This window comes from Hyposmocoma kahamanoa, unplaced genomic scaffold (genome assembly GCF_003589595.1).
Source record: "Hyposmocoma kahamanoa isolate Upper Pololo Valley unplaced genomic scaffold, ASM358959v1 87, whole genome shotgun sequence".
Taxonomy (NCBI): Eukaryota; Metazoa; Arthropoda; class Insecta; order Lepidoptera; family Cosmopterigidae; genus Hyposmocoma; species Hyposmocoma kahamanoa.
The window spans coordinates 10,073,081-10,093,887 of record NW_020654422.1 but is presented as its reverse complement, the minus strand read 5'-3'; the positions used below and the strand labels follow the sequence as shown (position 1 = coordinate 10,093,887).

The window sequence follows — 20,807 nt, the reverse complement described above, 5'->3', positions numbered from 1 at the left end:
GTTTTCGAAAGAACAGATCTACCTCGTTGGCAATATATAAATATATACAGAAAATACTACATTCTATCAATAATACAGAATATGCAGTCGGCCTATTGCTTGACATGTCAATTTTATTTTGATTTACCCTATCATATGCTTTGCTCATGAGCAAAGCATATGATAGGGTAAATCCATTGACTTACAATTATATGGACGTCGGGTCCGCGCTAAAAAGTGTCCGCACTTGTAAGGCGCTAAAATCGTATACAGAGCGCGACACTCCGCTTTAGTCTTCATTTGTTCTACGGACAGCGCGATACTGCGATGACATAACAATTTAAATTTCGAATAGGTTGACTTGGGACATTTTTTTCGTGGTTTTTGTATTAGACCCGTCGTCCATTTATTTGTAAGTCAATGGGTAAATCATAAATTTTGCTACAAAAGCTATACGCAATGGGAATAAGAGGAATAGCGCACCGCTGGTTATTTTCATACCTGGAAAATCGTTCACAATATGTGGAAATAGAAAACACGGATTATAGTACGGAGAAAATTGCTCGTATAAGATCTGAGCAAGCTCCAGTATTAGGGTCTATACCACAAGGAAGTGTGTTGGGCTGTATTCTCTTCCTGGTCTATATAAATAACCTTCCACCACATGTGGGTTATTTCTGTGTCTCGTTTGCCGATGATATTTCCATAGTATTGACTTGTAAAGACACCCACGCGCTAATAAGAGACCTGAACCTCGCATTGGATAATACTACAAAATGGCTGGACATAAATGAGTTGCAATTATACCTTAAAAAGACAAAATTACTCGAATTTAAACCATACCAAAAAGCACAGACATAAATTATTCATAGAATTTAACAAAAATTGAAACTGTAGACTCGGCCACCATGCTGGGTATAGAGATTGATAAGCACCTTACTTGGAAACCGCATATTTTAAAACTGTCAAATAGATTATCATCCTGTATATATGCCCTTAGTAAATTAAAACGACTCACGAATAACAAAACTGCACTTGCAGCTTACTACGCTTATGCACACTCTAGACTCTCCTACGGGATCATCCTTTGGGGAAACTGCACGGACGTTCAAGAAGTTTTTGTTCTCCAAAAGAAGTGCATAAGAATATTAGCAAACATAGACCAAATGACATCTTGTAAAAACTATATTCGCAAATTTAACATATTAACGGTATGTTGCATATACATACTTGAAGCTTGTAAATTCACTAAAAAACACTCCGACTTGTATTCGCCGTTAAATACAGTTAAACGAAATAATCGTAATCTGTTCAAGTTGAAATTACCTCCTTCAAAAATGAAATTGTATTCATCGGGTCACCAATCAATGTTAATAAAAATATATAACCATCTCCCGAACAGCATAAAATGTACTCAGGATTCCAAGGCTTTTGAAAGACAATTAAAATCTCTCTTAATTGATAGGAGTTATTACAATATAACAGAATACTTTAATGATATTTTTGATGACCTTTTTTAAATGATTTAATATGAAATAATTATAGAAAATTATAATTGTATGTTTCTGTGTATAAATGTATGTAGGTAAAATTATTTCAATTAGTATTTAGTTTTAAAATTATATCAATTAGTATAGAGTTGAAACATAATGTGTAAATTATATAGTCCTACTAGACTCCATTTTGTATGCGTGGTATCAATTAGGAAATAGTACTGTGTAATAATTTTTATCTTATTTTTTAAATGTGTATAACGCCACTCTCTTTGCAAACACCCTTACAGGGTGTCACATGTACTGTAATTTTAATATTATTAACATGTGACTATGCAATAAACGATTACTTATGTCGTTAGAAAAAAATTAGATCTTTCAAATTTCTTAATTTTTTGCTTATATAAGTATAATTTATATAGTAATAATTTATTTCTATATTTACACAATTGATATATCTTATATGATATATGTTTGTTACTGTAGTGATGACACACTAGGCAGTGTTATAGTAGTGATCAATAAAAAAAAAAAAATTTTTACTTTTGATTGAAAGCGTCTAATGAGAAAAAAAAACATAATAAATAAATTAAAAAATAATTGTTGACTAGGCGGGCGTTGAAGCACTACGTCAGGCTCGTAGTGAAGTTGCAACTTTACAAACCGAGGCAGCGCAGCAGGAAGCTGCGTTATCTGATAAGCAAGCCAAAGCCAATCAGGCATTGGATCAAATCGGAGCCACCGTAAGGGCTACTACGGATAAGAAGGAAGAAATGCATGCACTCAAGATGAATATTGAAGTTGAGAATGAGAAACTACAGATTAGGTATGTTACAAATGACTCACTCTAAAATAAACTGGGTCCGATGTCGTTATCTTATTTATAATTATTTGCAAAAACGTGGAACGAATTAAAAGTTTCATTTTTAAGGCTACTGATACATTTGAAGAATTTTTAAATGTTCTACTATTTTAATAAGAATTGCGCCCTCTATGGACAAATGAATGCATGATGTGTCACAGTTTTTGCTTCTAAATTTCATTGTTAAGTATTTTTCACATTTTTTTGCAGTCAAGCATGTGTTTCAGCAGGTGCGATATATACATTTGATCTCAGCTTTATGATATCAATAGAGAAGTTTACTGTTTATTTTATTGAATATCATGATGTTTTTGCTAACCATGATCATATATTTTTGTGAAAATAAGAGATGTTCACGTTTAATATCGGAAACATTAACGTTCCAGGAAAAGAGAAATAGAAGCAGAGTTAGCGTCTGTGGAGCCTGTAATAGCTGCGGCCAGAGCTGCCGTTGGTGATATTAAAACGGAATCTCTTAGCGAGGTAAACTTGGCAACCGATTGTATATTTTGATGGTAGTCGTCCACTTACTGTAATATACGTCTAAGATTTACAAATTAAACTGCCTCGGTGCCATGTTGGACTCCCACGCAGAGGTCCTGAGTTCGATTCTCGGGCCAGGAGAAATATTTGTATGGCCTACATTTATTTCTCTCGTGAGTTCAGGTCTAATTTGTGGTTGTCTATGTGTGTGTCCATGATACCCGCAATATAACCCTTTATCGATTCCCGTGTGGGGCAATAAGTGTGTGCGTTATTACTATTAAATACAGTATGTTATTTTTATTGACTACCATCATATGCATCTATTTTTTTGTGAAAATACTTCACTAGTTTGTTATTACGTTTATACAAATTTGTGTTTTATTCAAGTATTTTCGCAAAAATGTGGATGAATATCGTGGTAGTAAAAACGTCCTGGTTTTCAATAAAAATAAAATATTGCTTTTAATATAGCGACATTTCTGTCAGTCTTTTAATAGATGTAAAAGTACCTGGCAGAGGAAGAAACTTTCATAAGTTCTCACACTACGCCAAAAAAGCTGTTATAAAGATCCGCAATAGGCACATTCGTACGATCTGCTGGCTTGATCCGTAGCTCTGTTGGCAGAAAGATAGCCACTGGTTCGAGTCTAGTCGGATCGAAGTATCAGGTCTAATACGAAATACGATACTACGTAACTGCGCTCGCAACGAAGCTCATACGTGCTACACGTGTCAGTTTTACGATGAACGTAATGTTAAAATTCGATAGCTGTCATGTGAGGTTTCGGAGTAAGATATCCACAAACACTTATATCAAATCACGAGCTTCGATTGTTACTTCATATTTCGTGGTATACCTCGAGATCAGATCTAGTTTGTTCGGTCACTACATCAATATAACACGTTTAATTAAATAAATAATATTTATAGGTCCGTTCTCTACGCGCACCGCCAGATGTCGTTCGCGACGTACTGGAAGGCGTGTTACGTCTTATGGGTATTGCAGACACATCGTGGCATTCAATGAAAAACTTCCTGTCTAAGCGTGGCGTTAAAGAAGATATCAGGTAAATATATAACATTACTAGTAAACACACACAACGTCTTCTTGGGGTTAGATTTCTATGTCATTTTTCAGGATGAAGATAAAAATGTAGTGTAAAATATAGTAAACACAATAATGTTTGTAGTTAGCATTTTAATTTGTTAAATTATACCCCCTATCAGGTGCTATATTATTTTGATAATGTATTTAACCAAGACATTCACAACCTTTGTTTCAAAATTAGTAAAAATAAACTATGGTAAAATTCGTAGTTGAGGTTCTTACACTAAAGCAACAATAATAAAGATTGGTTATTTAATTTACTTTTGAAATGATAATAGTTGAGTTTATTTGTGGTGAACATGCGCAAGTGTTAATGTTATTTACATGCTACGTTTTCAGATGCCTGGATGCGAGTCAAATAAACCCCGAAGCGATACAATCAGTTAAACGTTTACTAGAGAAACGCGGTTCATCTTTCGAACAAGCAACGGCAAAGAGGGCGAGTGCCGCATGCGCACCACTTGCCGCTTGGGTTCGCGCTAATCTCGCTTACGCTGAAGCTCTCGCTCGCGTACAGCCTTTGCAACATCAGCAACATCAGTTACACAAGTAAGAAGGTTACATATACTATGCTCAACCAAGTTGACTCTTCATTACGTCCAATCCAGGTTAATTATATATTTCTTAACGCACAAAGTCGTAAAGAACGCACACATAGACAATCACAACTTGCATACAAACTCACGAGATAAATAAATGTAGGCCGTACAAAATTTCTCCCGACCCGGGAATCGAATCCGAGACCCCTTGCGTGGCAGACCAGCATGATAACCATTCGGCCACGGAGACAATTTAAAATGTTTAAAATGTTCTATACCTGTTTGGGATTATTCACGTAAATCCAAAAAAACCTCTACCAATTGATTCCTAACAATAATAAATATAAATTAAAATCTTTATTGAGTCTATATAGTGTGTGAGTGAAAAGGCATTATTTAGGTGTGAATGCTCCATATCGACGATCCAACTTCTTCGACGCTTTACGGAACAATATATGCTAACTTGAGCTCAGTCAGCACTTACGCTTTGTACGTTATGGTCGTGTCAATTATCTCGGGCAAAACCTCAAAAATCGTACAAACTTCTTTCTCTACTTTAGGGTGCAATGCAAAATAGTGTTTCAAATTATGAATGTGTGAGCTTTGGCGATAGCGGTAATGATAGTAATCGATTACTTAAGGCTTAAGGCCATTGTTTGCTTTCTTCCGTAGTCACTTTCCATCAAGTGAGATGGAAGTCAAATGCGCACTTATTTTTAATTAAAAAAAAATTTGATTGCATGGTAACTTAACATTACGTCCCATTACGCGAGGAACTTTGTGATTCAAATGAGGTTGCACGTTAACGCCCGTACTAGCTTTATAATAAAACTATATGACAGACGCTACGTCTTCTACCGGAATACTTAACACACGTCATAATGCCAAACATTTTACTAATAAAAGGAATACAAGCATAAGTATGAGGGAGAAATAATAACACCAATTTTGCACCATTTTCATTGGGTGTGTATGGTTGTGTGTGTTTTGTGTTTAGGGGACTTTGTGTGGTGTGGATGTGTATGTTTACAATAAACATAAAAGTATTATTATTTTCGTATCTAATACTTTAATAACTGACTTTCTATGCAGTAATCTGCGACAAGCAGAATCGGAACTAGCAGCACTGTCCAGTGGTTTAGCAACTGTAGACGAACGCGTAGCAGCACTAAAGGAACAACTAGGACAGCATACTAGAGACGCAGCTGCGATTGAGCTCAGTTTGAACAACGCTACGAAGACCATTCAGGCCGCGCGTTCTTTGCTTGATCAACTAGCTCATGAGTATACTGCTTGGGAACAAGATGTAAGTAACAGTATTTCAAAGTACCTCTAAGAAATAAAATCTCCAAGGAAATCGGTGCGAAGCAGCGGTACCGTTTAAATCTGAGTATGTCCACATACAAATGTATAAAAACTGTACTGTAATGCAAAATAACGTAATGAAATTATTGTTTGTTTCAGTTGGAAAACATCTCAAAAGAAATAGTTGAATTAAATCTTAGATCTCTATTAGCAGCTGCTTACATTGTCTATTTACCTGATGCCACGGAGCCGCAAGCAAGGTAACATAATATCGTTGACACCGGTTCAACTTTATATAAATTAACATGTCGATATTAAAAAAATATTAAAGTTCCATCTATAAGGGCCCCCACAAACTGCAGACTTTCTATCCGCCGATAGTTAAGTCGGGTTCGGTTGCTTTGTAGCGGAGAGGTTACTTCTACTAGCTAAAATCCCACTGTGGCCTTCTCGAGTGACTTGCTCTAGTGAGAGCACGAGGGATCACAGACATATAGATAGACGCCGCAAGTAGAGCAATTTGTATGAAAACCAAGCGTGCCATATTACTTGTACCCACTATGACGTCACAAGAACTATTTAGTGATGGTAACTTTCCGCTCGCTCTAAATCGATTGGTTGAACGGAATACGCGTAAACACGCGTATTCCATTTTTATAGCATGTAAAGATCAGATAGGCGGAGTACTTGCCTTTTTAGTAAATCTCTCCTTAGAAACTGGACGTTTTCCAGAGAAATTAAAACTCTCAATCGTAAAACCATTACACAAAAAAGGAGACACTACAGATATTACTAACTATAGACCTATCACTTTGATTCCAGTATTATCAAAAATATTTGAAAAAGTCATGTACCACAAGCTTTTATCCTACTTTAATCGATTTAAAATTATACACGAGAATCAACATGGGTTTCAAAAAAACAAATCCACAGCACATGCAGCGTTTCACATAGTTAACGAGATTTTACAAAATGTAAATAGAAAGTTGTACACAACGGGACTATTTTTGGACATGTCTAGGGCTTTTGATTTCGTTTCACACGACTTATTATTGACGAAATTAGAGCATAACGGAGTTCGAGGTCCAGCACTAAGTTGGTTAAAATCCTACCTTACAAATAGGTCACAATGCGTACAAATAACACAACTAAACACAAAAAATTGTACCGAAATATATAAATCTCACTTTAAAAGTAATAATTACGGAGTTCCTCAAGGGAGTATACTTGGTCCCCTGCTATTCCTATTATATATTAATGACGTATGTGATAGCACGGAACACGAAATAATTCTTTTCGCAGATGATATTTCAGTGGTTGTCACTTCTCCAATAAATTCAACATTAGAATATCATAAAACCGAATTGAAAAAAACAATGACATCACTAATTGACTACCTACAAAACCACAATCTTCAAATTAATTTAACTAAAACTAATATAATGAATTTTAATAACTTACGAACACAGACAATTGACATGGATTATAAAGGACAAATCTTGCGAAACGAAATCAATGTGACATTTCTAGGATTAATTATAGACCAAAAGATGAATTGGAGGGATCAAACGGACAAAGTATGTGCTAAAATAAATAGGTTTGCGTTTGCTCTTTACAAATTGTCAAAAGTAGCGAATAAATGCACAGCCAGGACTGCCTATTTTGCGTATGTTGAGTCTGTACTCAGATACGGTATCGTAATTTGGGGCAACGGAACAGATTTTGCGAAGGTTTTTATTGCTCAAAAGCGATGTATACGTGCCATAAGCAATGTAGCACCGTATGTCTCATGTCGTCCTCACTTTAAAACACTAAGAGTATTGCCCCTCCCATGCCTGTACATTTTCGAAGTTGGTATATTCGTGAAACGAAATCTATCGAAGTTCTTAATAGCGAAGGACGTAACATTCAGAAGCCTAAGGAAGCCCAATAAAGTCGTACTAAATACAATACCCAAAACAAAACGTTTTCTAAATAACTCGTATGTAATGTGTGGAAAAATTTTTAATCGTATACCAGATCGCATTAAGTCTCTACCATTGACTAATTTTAAAAAGGAATTGCGCATGTGGCTCTTTGATCATTTGTTTTACTCTATTGACGAATTCATGAATCATAAAGAATAATTAATTGATGCATACATTTTTCCCATCATTAAAAAAAAATATATATATATTATTATTATTAAATTATGACATACACGATTCTGACATATCAAATTAAATCAATTATCTTAAATTTATCAATTTGTTGCCTAATTATTGTTTTAAAATCGAATCTCAATCCACCAATGTATTATTTTATTATTGTATTTGCATGCTTTTATTTTAGAAGGCCGAATAGGTTTAAGTTCTGATTTAATTTTTACCATCAACATGTGTAATGTACCCTACCCTATTTGAAGCGAATAAATGAATTATTATTATTATTATTATTATCGTATTTATTTTAAACTCTCGCCTCTCCCAAGGCCTAAAAGATTATTATTATTATTATTATTATTATTCCATGCAATTAACGGATTCTAAATAGAATATTTTTTGTTCAAGTATTTGTTGATTACAAGTAGTCGTAATATTAATATCGTAGAAAAATACTAGAATAAGATAGTTAAGTCCTTTACTTTACTTGCTTTTAAAAATGTTGATTACTTGAAAAAAATTAAGACTTTAATTTTTAATCGACTTCAAATATTAAAATTATTGTCCTTCCAATAAAATGAGCTTATTATATAACATCTTTTTGCAATAGAAGATCTTATCGATTAAATTAAATAATGAAAACGCACGTCAATATATGAACATGCGACTGCCTTAATTATTTTTACTAGATGATTTTCTGTTGTTAATTTCTCAAATTGATGAATGGCAAGACAAATGAAAATGTTACTGCTGTTATGTGACAAAATATGGTAAAATCTTGTTAATCAGAAGAGGTTTACTTAATGACGGCCTCATGTGAAATTTTTATGATTTGTTTATTATTTCTCGGATTTCTAACTCTGCTACTCTGCATATTTGGATAGCATCTTAGGTGGGATAAACTAGACCACCTTCGTCCTCGAAAGCAACGAACTCATATACGTATGACCAACTCCAGATTTTTGTAAAGACAGCGCACTGTTAATTCTTTGCATTATATATTTTTTTATATTACTCGTACTACATACCCGGCGACGTATGTAATTATTTACTCACTATATTCGGACATTCGAGGCAACGTGCTGCAAAAATTATCCAAATTACAGATACTACTGATAATAGATACTACAAAACTGAAAAAAAAAAACGAAACGTTACTAAACGTTATAACAAAAGAATTATAGAATATTTTTATATTGCAAATGTCATAATAATTTTCGTCCCTTTGTTTTCAAAATCGATCAGAATCACGAACAGTGTTGCCTAACGTATACATCGCTAAATGTTAAATTTAACCAGAGAAATGTACAAGCGGCCGTACCACGAAATTGAATGCATTATACAAAAGTGCGTTCGTTCGATATTCATGACGTATTAACAAAGGATCACGAATATATCGCACCAAATACAAGCCGCAATGTATTACAAATCATGAGGCATACACTCTGTTGGATAATTGTTTTCTCGAAATTTATACTAAACCAAAATAATTGTTTTTAACCGACTTCGAAAAAGGAGGAGGTTCTCAATTCGACTGTATGTTCTTTTTTTGTATGTATGTTACGCGATAACTCCGGTATTTGTGAACCGATTTTCATGATTCTTTTTTTGTTGGAAAGGGGGTACTTCCATAGTGGTCCCATTTCATTTTGGAGAAATCATCCACCTCTAAGGGTGGCTGTTCACGCATGAAGATTAAATTTTATAAATAGCGCCTAATTTTTATTTAGGAGCAATTATTTTAATGGTTGAGTTTGCTATTTCTCCAATTCAAGGCGTTTTTCTCTCAAGATACTTTGAGTAGTGAGAACCGATTTTTATTATCTCCAGTGTCAAGTCCTGTACAGTGGCGAACTAGAGGATATTTGATATTTGATTGAGACGTAATTTCACGTACTTTTGAGGTCGGTTTTTTTAGTACTCTGTACTGACATTATTAAAATAAATTATGCATCTTCTGATTACAAAATCACTTGCCCGTGGAAGGAAACGTTCCTGTTTTCCCGTTTGCCCACAGTTGTGGCGCTTTTCTGCTTATTATGGCACAATTATTCATTTTTCGCATTTTCGACTGGTGATCTACGATAACGGTCGAGCGTGTTCTGAAGTGTAGCAGCGGCAAGTAAGTGAATTTCACTTACTTTGGGCACGCGAAGTAAATACACTTGCGGCGTCTATGTAGATATATGTCTGTGCGAGGAAAGGACTCGGGATCACGATATTGGGCGCATCGGCAGACTAAGCACTCGACAAATATGTGCCGTAAAAGAGCGTCTGATTTAGCAATCGGCCGATAGTTCGCTGGTCTGCGCATACACTACCAACCAGACTGTTTGGTTGGCCCAGCAAACCAAACCCGAAGCGTAGTTCGCCGACAGATTAGTTAGTTTTTTATAATACCAAGTGACGGGACAAACAAATCAAGGAGCTCTACTGCTACGAAGTTTGAAGGCAATCAATGTAGTTTGCCTATGCACTTGATTTATAGGTTGATACCGAAAGGTAGCGTATCGTCATACTGATGAAGGACTCCACTGAACTGTGTGCCGAAAGAAAGTTAGGAGTTTACGGAGGCCCTTGTGCTATTTTTGATCATTAAATTCATGTTTAATTTCAGACAGTACATAAACAAATGGAGCGCTATGATAGGTTTCGATGACGCATCATTTTCAGTTATCAATTTTCTATCTACAACAGAGAAACAGCTCAAATGGGATGCGGACGGTTTACCATTAGATAACTCTGCTATCAAAAACGCCATTTTGATAGATCAGGTATTTGATAAAATACTGTAAAAATTATACTTGGTGGTAACATAGAATTACTCTACTATCGAGTTAGGCTTTCGTTTTTGCTTTAAAAATGAAACTATTTTTTTCGGATGTAAATCGAGAATCTTTCTCCTGCCCTATTATTGAAATTTTTATTATCTATTTTCAGATTCTAGAATCGCAGAAATGTGGCTTCACACCATTGATCATAGACCCTGACGGAGACGCCATCGGTTGGCTACAGAACACGCTGTCAGGTATACAGAGTGACTTTGTTTCTCAACACAGCGAGAAACTACACACCGCTGTACAATATGCAGTAAGGTTAGTGTATATAATGTTCCTAGAAAACGATAAGTAAGTCTAAATTCATTTATTTAAATACAGAGAAAAATAAGAAGAAATTACGTTACAAATACGACCATCTGTTACCATACCATGCGAAGGCATGAATTATAATGATAAGTATGCCGCTTATACTTTATACTCTTGATCTTGATATTACATTGTAGCTTTACTGATAACCCAACTCTAAAATTTCGAACATAGAATATATATATAATACTCTTTTACTATAATATGTAATTGTGCCTTTGGTTTAATTATATGAGAATTATAATTAAAGTCTTAGGATTACATTCCTTATAAGTAACATATAATCAAAGGATAATATTAAACATTTGAGTTTAGAAAAATGAGTTTTACATTAATTACAAAAGGAATTAATCCTTATATGTGACCCTTTCGATCGGTATACTAAAACCCAGTTTTTTTTCTTTCACATTTAGTGGGTTTGATTCCCGAATGAGTGAAGCAACTTTTTAAAGGTCTTTGAAGCACTATTACCTATTACTTACTTTTAAAAACAAAATAATATCTTCATGGAGTAAAATATTCTATGTGCTGTATTTAAAATACTTCTTCTTGTCATATCGATGGCATAAACTATGATTTATGATCGCGCCACAAGTAGCCGCCACGCTGAACCGTGCATGGGAATTTTGCCATCCTGGTGAAAAGATTTGCCAATTAGCGGAAGGTACTCGCCGGTTGTCGTCCAGGTATTTAAAGTACTTTTACTCCGTGACCCGTAGCCGCGGGAAGTCTACAACTTAACTTATCCCTTTCAGTGTTATTTTTTTTTTGCAGATTAGGCAGAGTTCTAGTAATCTCAGAAGTAGACAGCATACACAACGCGTGGTCGCCCCTTCTCTCCGGTCTACCGGTGACTAATGCCAGAGGGGCGTCACCGACCACAAGACTGTTGCTCTACAGTCGTGACGTCACTCTGCCCAACAGACTAGAACCTCACTATGCTGCCAGAATTTCGTTGCTTCATTTTACAGCGAGACTTGATGGGCTTACTGGTAAATAACGCGAAATCTATATATGCGATAAATCGAGTATATGCCTGAATAAAATTCAATACATACATATAAATCGAGCGAACAAATATGGATTTAAGTCAATTATAATTATTTAGTTTTTATAAAACCACCAGTTTAAAAAGGTTACAAATAATTGAGAAACACGAATCGCGAAACGGATTACTTTTTAGTTTAATAAGTTACATTGCGATATATAATTTATTAAACTAAAAATTAATTCGTTTAAGAATTGTAACTATAATTTCGCGCCTTTTATTAACTGCTAGTTTTTTTTATGATATGTACAATACTATCTGAAATGTCAATAACAAAATAAGGGTGTGTTACGAAATAATGAGCAACACTGCAGTGTATTATAAATAATTACATTTACACTTTTTGCCATTACTTACTACACATAATATTCGATTTTGGGTCAACACCTTACATACTCGTAATAGTGCAACATTTCGAGTCTGTATCACATTCCGATTAGAAGTTACAGACCGGTGACATACGGACGGAAAGCAGAGTGACAGCAATAAGTCTCCGTATGTCCTTTGGAACGGAACCTAAAAATAATGCCTGAAGTTATATGTTTGGTATTTTGAAAACGTGTGGTGCCCTAAGTCTATACATTATAATAAAAAACGAGTATCTTTTTAATTGAACAAAATACCCGAAATCTGAAATGATAGATATTTAGTAAAAAATTCTACTGAAATTTAACTATTAGTCTCTGTAATACTTAGAAACTAAAAGTTATTAACGTTTTTTACTTTTCTGAAATATGAGGGCTGAATGAGCCTTTAAAAAAATTATTATTCCAAAACAACCCACATAGTGGTTTCGTTTATATTTTACGAAATCATTTAGAACTTTATCTAAATCCAGACATAAACGGAATTTAATTCTTTTAATTGTTTTGTAGAAAATCGTTCCTTTTGAAATTGTGTGGATTGAGTGAGCATAAGAAAGTATTTGTTAAAATTTTGAAAGGGCTCTAATCGATTAGTAATTAAAGACGAATATTTGACAAAACTACTACTAAAAACTAGTACACGAATATTAAATGTAAACTTAATATGTCTCTGAATATGACTGGCCCTCTGTGAGAACTGAGTGAGCACACATTAAGTTATTTATCTTTCGTTTTATTTTTTACAAATAGAAAGACAAATTGGTTTCTACAATTGTTTTAGAACTTCTATTAAATGAATGATATTTTATAAACATCTTCACTGTTCACACTTTATGTGCACATACACGTAATTAATCTATAACTCAGCTACAAAGCAGCTGCTGCTAGCTCTCGTTGATATACGGCCATAGAGCGTCATGTTAAAGAATACACTAAAATCCTTGATTATATATAATCACTTTACAGATCAACTAATACATTACGCGTTGCAACAGCAAAATCCAGAAGTCAACGAGAAGTCTAAAGAGATGAAACTGAAAAAAGCCTCTCTTCAGAAGCAACAATATGAATTACAGGTATAAACTATGAATTCAACAATTATATGGTCTGTTAATCGATAATGATGTAAGGTTAAACAGATTGTTTGCAATCATGCCAACAACGTAATACCAACCTTGTTACTGTATCATAAAACTTTAGAAGAGCTAAGCACAGAATAAACTCCGTACTATTACCCAGCAGTCCTAATATAGACAAGAATCTAGTCGTAAATGGACTTTTCTTAAATATTCAATTTGTTTTGATTTAGGAAAACCTTCTAAGAGATCTATCAACAAACAGCGATATCCTTCACGACGCGAACCTATTAGCATCATTAAACAAAACTCGTGCAACTAGTACAGTAATATCCGACGCGCTTGAGGCGGCTCGAGGAATAGAGCGAGAGACTCGAGCAGCTTGCGAAGCGTATGAGCCCAGCGCTGCGCGCGCGGCGGTTTTAGCGCTTGCGGTCAAGAGTTTAGCTGCGCATAGGCCGTTAGTCGCTTTGCCTGTTGATACTATATTGGATGTTTTTGTGGATGCTGTAAAGAGAGGAGCGGTAAGTTCTTTCAGGATCAATCGCTTTGAGTGTTTAAAATGTATTCGCATTGAGTAGCACCGACGGTAATATGAATGTCATCCTACTCATTAAGTGAATCGATGTCGGTATTTTTTATATAATTACACAATTTTATTTCGTATTTTGATACAAACATTTTTTAACCTTTTTGCAGGATGCTAAAGATATAAATAATGATGAAGTAGTAAAATATTTAACAAGACGAATCATAGAGAGGGTTCTTCTAGGCTTGCACAAAAAAGATAAATATATCATTGTGTTACATCTGCTGAAACAAGTTTATGAACATCTGGTTCCTGATAAGGTACGGGTACATTTAGAAAATATTGAATATCTTCAATATTATTTAGTTTAAGTTTCCAACCTTGCTTTATTATATATTTAACTGCCTCTGTGGCCGAACGGTTACAATGCTGGTCTGTTACGCAGAGGTCCCGGGTTCGAATCTGGGGAAATATTTCTATGGCCTACATTTATTTATCTTGTGATTTTGGGTGTAATTTGCGGTTGTCTATGTGTGTGTCCATGGCACCCGCGACACAGGGTTTCCCTAGTGCGGGGCTATGACCCTATAGAGAGAATAACGTACACAGCGTTATAATGATTATTATTATAAAATTATCTAACCAATTCCTTGTATCGGTTTTAGCTATGGCAAATATTCATTGGAAACTATGGGGTAGTTAATGAGCAAGGAACTCCGAGTGAGATCAAAAAATCTTACCCTTGGATACCGGACAACATTGTCAAGAAACTAGCTCAATTCGAGGTAGGTTTGATGATACTACTTTGATATTTTCATATTCTTTTTGCAAGTATACGCTACAATACGGTGACACTAAAAATTACTAAAATAAATTATGTTATTTAATAACAATAACAGAAAAACTGATTCGGGTACTAAAATCGTTTATCCTGTTCGCAATTTTCGGAGTTGCTGTTATTTTTGATCATATGCTTTTTATGCCTTGAAGACATAAAAGAGCGTTTCATTACTATAATTGGGCAGGTATAAAAAACAAAAATTATTATGAAACTTTTTAATAAAAAATACATAGACATATTTATTGTTAATATCAAGAGAAACCTGAAAACAAAATCGTTTGTGGTCTATGAGATGCCACTTAACAGTAACAGTTGTTCGTATAGAATTTTGATCTCGAATTCCATCACCGAGAATAAGAAAGCTTTAATTTATTTACCGATTTTGTATACCTGGATGTATTGTTTATAATTGTAGACAGCAAGTGAAGAACTCTTCAACAAACTGTCACTACCCAACGAAACGTTATGGACTGAATTTATCAAATCGGGAGACTTTAACTCTTTGAATCCATTGAAACTCAGCGCATTTGAAAATATAGCTGCAGTGAGCGTATTGCGCCCTGATAGCTTGTATAGAGCCATTGTGGCGTTCGTTGACGATATTCTAGGTAAGTTTCTATTCCATTTAGGTGTATGTTCAATAAGTAAGGGCCTTGAGCAGTGTAAGAGCTACATACCACTACGTAGGTTTTATTAAATTGTTCATGGCTCTGGGTATTTATTCCTTTTGAGTGTGGCGCTGTGTCAATGTTGGCATAGGATAACTTTAAATGCCCGTGACCATATGATTACACAGCAATATTTTTTTTTTATTTTACTTGCCGCATTAAATTAATTACTCCATGAAAAAAAATACGCAAGTAACATTTTCTCTCTACTATTACTAGTAAAACCACACCGCTATCTGTGTTACATATCGCAGATAGCGCACCTCTAGACATAGGCGGAAGCGTCTAAATACATAATGAAATAGCAGATTATTTTTTAATATCAGTGACAGGACGAACAAGTCGTGCGCCTGATGGCAAGACACACGCCTGCCCATAACAGTTGCAGTGCCACTCAGAGCTTTAAATCACAAAGCTACGAGGGGCACTGCCGCTGCGCCTGGCACCCTGAGACATAAGTTGACAAGTTCCATGTGGCTGTAATTTCACCAGCATCCTTATCCTTCAAAACCGCAGTAATGCTCACATTACTGCTAGGCGGCATAAATAGGTAAGGTGGCAATACTTCTCTGGGTGAACTCTTTCATAAAGAACTCTACTGCTACCAAATGCAGATGTCCTACAGCGGCTAATCTTAGACAAATGTGGCCAATAGGTAATTGATGTAAACTAAAATTGATAAAAAAAAAATTGATGTACATATAGGATGTAACTGCACTATTATATAAGAACCCTGAAAACGGAATGCATCGGCCATGATTCCATAATGGGAAGGTGGAGGGTGTATTGAAGGTACCCAATCGTTATGAACTAATTGGATAAAAAAACATAACATACGACTTTCCCTATAGACAAAAATACATATGCTTATTTAGTGTTTCAATTGTTAAATATCACCATGTGTTTAAACATTCACCACGTGCATTATTGTAATAGGCACGGGCATAGTGTCAGCTGGCGACGCAATAAAGCGTGCGGCGCGCTGGGGCGGGTCGAAAGCGTCGCGCGGAGGGCGCGGTCCAAGACCTGTTTTGGTACTTGGCGCGCATGCCACAGACGTGCTTGCTGCTCATTCTCATACGCTTATGCAGGTAATATAGTGATACTTGTCACCACTAATACTTTAAAAGTGATAAAGAAAAAACTGATATTAATAAACCCCAGCATCTTGTAAGGGAATGTTACATTTTACGTGTATCAGGAAGTGAAAAATCTTCCTCAGGGGCTTGACAATCGAATGAAGACGAAATTTTGCCTTATATGAGAAGTGTTATAGAAAAGATCGGAAGAGCCCTCAGGCGTGTGTATAACAAAACCTAATATATTAAATTTTCAAATAAATCGCGAAAAAGAGGTATATGCATAATAAATACATGTTTTGAAAATACCTTCACAGTACTTGAATATTATATAAAGTAACACATGTTACATGTCGTCTGTTGTCCATATTTTACACTTTGTGAATATACGTACTATTTATACACTAAGCGCCCAGTTACACGAAGAGAAAATTTTTTCGCCCGCCCAGTTACCACGCCTTCATGTACATTAATGGCGAATCTGAATTCTATTTATTAGGCAACAATACTTAAATTGGCAGCGATCTCGTGTGTCAAGCTGTCATGGCAAAATACTCTTTTACGTTTTAACTTAAATGAGCGTCCCGGTCACGCGGGCGAGTCTGGCTTGAATTTGGTCTACGCGGACTCCACTCGGCGACCGCGCGGCGGCCACGCGGGGTGAGCGCAAAATTCGTGTCGTATAAACGCGCCCTTAGTTTGTTGCATTGTACTAATATTTGAAAAAGGAAATAAACGCGTTTAAAATATTTAATAGGTATTTGCCGGCCAGTTTGCACTGGCCATGGTCACGGGCTGACTGGTGATCGGTGTTACGTCTCTATCTCGGCGGTGGAATCTTCATCCAGCCTAGCTATATCTTTCTAAATACGGCCACAAACAACACAAACGATGTCCTTGTTCCGTACCTAAGCTATATTCTAGGAAGGAGTCGATCGCGATAAACTATATTGAGTTTTTGCAAATATCGGATTCCATGCTGCAGATTACTTCAAACCGTATCCATGCTGCAGATACGGTTCCGAGTTATCTGCAGCATGCAACAGTGCAACCTGGCCAAAACTTCGGGAAAATTGGTATGTGTGAAAATACTTACTAAATAGTTTAAATGCGTTTATTCCCGTTTTCAAAAGTTACCCTACTCTCTATTTAAAATCAAATCTAGGTGGGCGTTGAAGAAGGACGCTTAGCTTGGGAGACCGCCGTGGAGAAGTCTCGTAGCGGCGGCTGGCTGGCGCTTATTGTAGGCGCTTCGCCGTTCACACAAGAACTGCAAACGTTTCTTGCCACTTTCAGTCAACGAGCTGTAGGTGTTATTTTCATAGTACAGTTGAAATAAGTATGAGTCTACATTCGTATTATTAAAAAATGTTTTTGTTTTAATTAAAGTACACCCAATTAAACGAACATTGATCATGCATAATTTCAAACACGCTTCATCATACCAGCAGCTTGATTTTGATTGCCTCTCCCTATCGGAAACTTTGACATTTCTAATCGGAACAATACTTGATTTAACTCACAAATTAGAAAGATATAGTAGGAATCAGAAACTCATCTGATTTCGAGACGGTCGATTCCGATTTGAAAAATCAGCACACTGTAATCACTAGTGATTGGATAATCGGATACTTCTTTACAGTTAATTCTACAATTTGATTGCATGCTAACAAGGAATGCGCTTTGTTTGTTTTAGAAAAATTCTGCAATACCGGTATTGACGAAATTATTAAATATAAAATTTAATAAAAATAAACGTTTAAAATGTTATGTAATTGCATGTAATATTTAAATTGACTTTCTCATATCTATAGCTTTTTAGAATAGTGGCCTATATCAAATATTGAGACGTGTCTACAGCGCAAAATTGACAAATCGCAGTCCACCTCATCCCAGGATTAAAATAAATATATATTTTAAGAAGCCGCTTCCGTATTTCGACAACAATTCACAGGAATTAATGAGCTTCAAGTATAAAAGCATCCCAATTTCCGATCATTGATGACTACTTCACATTGTATGTTTTCTAGTGTATTATGCTAACGTAATATAACATTTACTTTTTAATAAACATATATAGCTTACAGTAATAAGAAATATAATAAATCTTGATAACAATAATAAAAATGTTACGTTTACAAAATTCAGATTCAATCAACCAATACCAATTATATTTTATTACTCTTAGGCTCAAGATTTTAGTGACGAGTTCCGCCTCTGGATAGTGTCAGAAGATCGAGATATCCCTCCACTGATATCCAATGCTTGTGTCAACGTTATTCTAGAGGTAAAGTTAACACATTTATGGTCACACACTAAATAACACGGAAGAAAAAAACAATGGAAGTGCCTTAAGCCTCGATTACTATCGGAACCGGTGTCGCCAAAACACATACAAACAAATGATAAAACCTACGAAATCTTGATAATGATTGGTCACAGTTTCTAATTTAAAATATGTGACAAATTCTGGATTATTAATATAATTTAAAATTTACTCAGGCACTATATCTGAAAAGTTGAAAGTTCAATGCCTTTATTGCAAGTTACGACGTTTTGATTGTATATTGAAATTTTATTCAACGTGCTGTCATCTTGCGATCAGGATTAACATTTGAATCAATTCGATAAACAGAAAATTAAAATTTTGTTAAAATAAGACTTACCGATGCTATGAAATACTATTACGGGTAATATTTTTGGTGTGGCTATAATTTTTGCACTCCAAAATATCACAGTAAGGCATTTTTTTGCGATTTAAGAGAATTTGCGCGAAAGAATGACACAACCATGCCATACAAAGCGAAAATGGCGGACAGAGCTCAAGTGCGTCTTTCGAGACCTAATGTTCCAACCACTTCTATTGTATTTATTATTCTGTGGTAAATACTATCTAACTAGCATTAGTCGTGAATACAAAATGAAGACAACTTGTAGTGTTTTAATCATTCAGTCTATTATTGTACGTAAGCTGTATATGCCCAATCGCGCCGGCTTTAAAATTGCATAAATTAAACTATTCATCCTCTACCGTTATTAATTCTATGCCCTTTATTATGAATTTCACAGGCACCAGAAGGAGTAAAACACAACATAGCAGGCACTTTATCTGCATGGGGGTCATATGAAGACGACCCACGAGTCGTGCGTGTACATGCCTGCCTCGCTCTCTTCCATGCATTATTACAGGAGCGCCGCGCATACATTCCGCAAGGTAAAGTGTGTCACATACCTTAGCCACACATGCACGCACTTAAATGAAAAAGTTAAAATGAACTTTAGAGGTAGGTTTTTGATATCTCTTATATTTACGGAATAATCGCCTGGGCACACTTAGCGATTGCATCTTGTATACAAATACAAAATAACCCCTTTAGCGTACCTTTTTAAATCACCTATTTAGAAAGAAGTACCTATGTCGCATAGTATATAAAGGCGTTTTGTCCACCATACATATCTCACGCGTTTTCTTCTAATTTCTCTTGGTGTATAGCGCTCTTGATTCTCTATTGAGCGCACTGTCACGTTTTATTTAAATAGAATTAAATAAAAACGACAAATTAAGAAGTTTAAACTAATTTATTAATTATTTTGGTTAAAACAGAAAACAAAAAAAAATTAAATGGTAGGCGAAAGTTTCTTTTGTTTTTATCTTTCTTTAAAAATTATAATCAAGGTCGTGAGTGGTTTAGAGGCTGGAAATTAGCGAACGCACTGTAGCTGCACTCCCCTGTATACTGCTTGTTCAGTCCGATTCTCAACCCGGTACTTCTCCGCTCGTCAGCTGGCCGTAGTAGAGTAGGATGCTGTCCAATGGGTTAACTCCCAACGAGTTCAAAAGGCAGGCAACAGCACGTACAGGGTTAATCTATCCCCAACGTAGTTCCTGAAGAGGCCAAGTACTAAAATTATTATCAGTACGATAGATGCCTGGTACTGCTACAAGTTTTGTGAAAATGACCAAAGAACAAGCGAAGCCGGTATAAAAATACTAGCTAGTATGTACACGGGGTGATATGCATTGTGAACTATACTGGGCTGGAGTGACAGTTATGAGAAAGTAGAGACGGTTACAGGGCTAACTGCTAACTATGACTAATTAATTACCTTTGTCGACTTTATGTTCATAATTCTGACAAACA

General features: G+C 35.4%; 1 protein-coding gene across 1 annotated transcript in view; it reads left to right on the top strand.

Annotated features, from left to right (window-relative positions):
* Window positions 1-20,807, top strand: part of LOC113235353 (cytoplasmic dynein 2 heavy chain 1) — a 98,593-nt gene that overhangs the window by 67,498 nt on the left and 10,288 nt on the right. Inside the window, exons 44-61 of the mRNA XM_026471031.1 lie at window positions 2,084-2,298; window positions 2,721-2,817; window positions 3,751-3,887; window positions 4,268-4,477; window positions 5,560-5,773; window positions 5,932-6,032; window positions 10,531-10,687; window positions 10,854-11,008; window positions 11,834-12,051; window positions 13,439-13,548; window positions 13,782-14,072; window positions 14,248-14,397; window positions 14,743-14,862; window positions 15,334-15,526; window positions 16,523-16,677; window positions 17,831-17,971; window positions 18,854-18,952; window positions 19,735-19,879. Coding sequence (XP_026326816.1) covers window positions 2,084-2,298; window positions 2,721-2,817; window positions 3,751-3,887; window positions 4,268-4,477; window positions 5,560-5,773; window positions 5,932-6,032; window positions 10,531-10,687; window positions 10,854-11,008; window positions 11,834-12,051; window positions 13,439-13,548; window positions 13,782-14,072; window positions 14,248-14,397; window positions 14,743-14,862; window positions 15,334-15,526; window positions 16,523-16,677; window positions 17,831-17,971; window positions 18,854-18,952; window positions 19,735-19,879 — 2,908 coding nt within the window. The remainder of the gene's footprint in view (window positions 1-2,083; window positions 2,299-2,720; window positions 2,818-3,750; window positions 3,888-4,267; window positions 4,478-5,559; window positions 5,774-5,931; window positions 6,033-10,530; window positions 10,688-10,853; window positions 11,009-11,833; window positions 12,052-13,438; window positions 13,549-13,781; window positions 14,073-14,247; window positions 14,398-14,742; window positions 14,863-15,333; window positions 15,527-16,522; window positions 16,678-17,830; window positions 17,972-18,853; window positions 18,953-19,734; window positions 19,880-20,807) is intronic.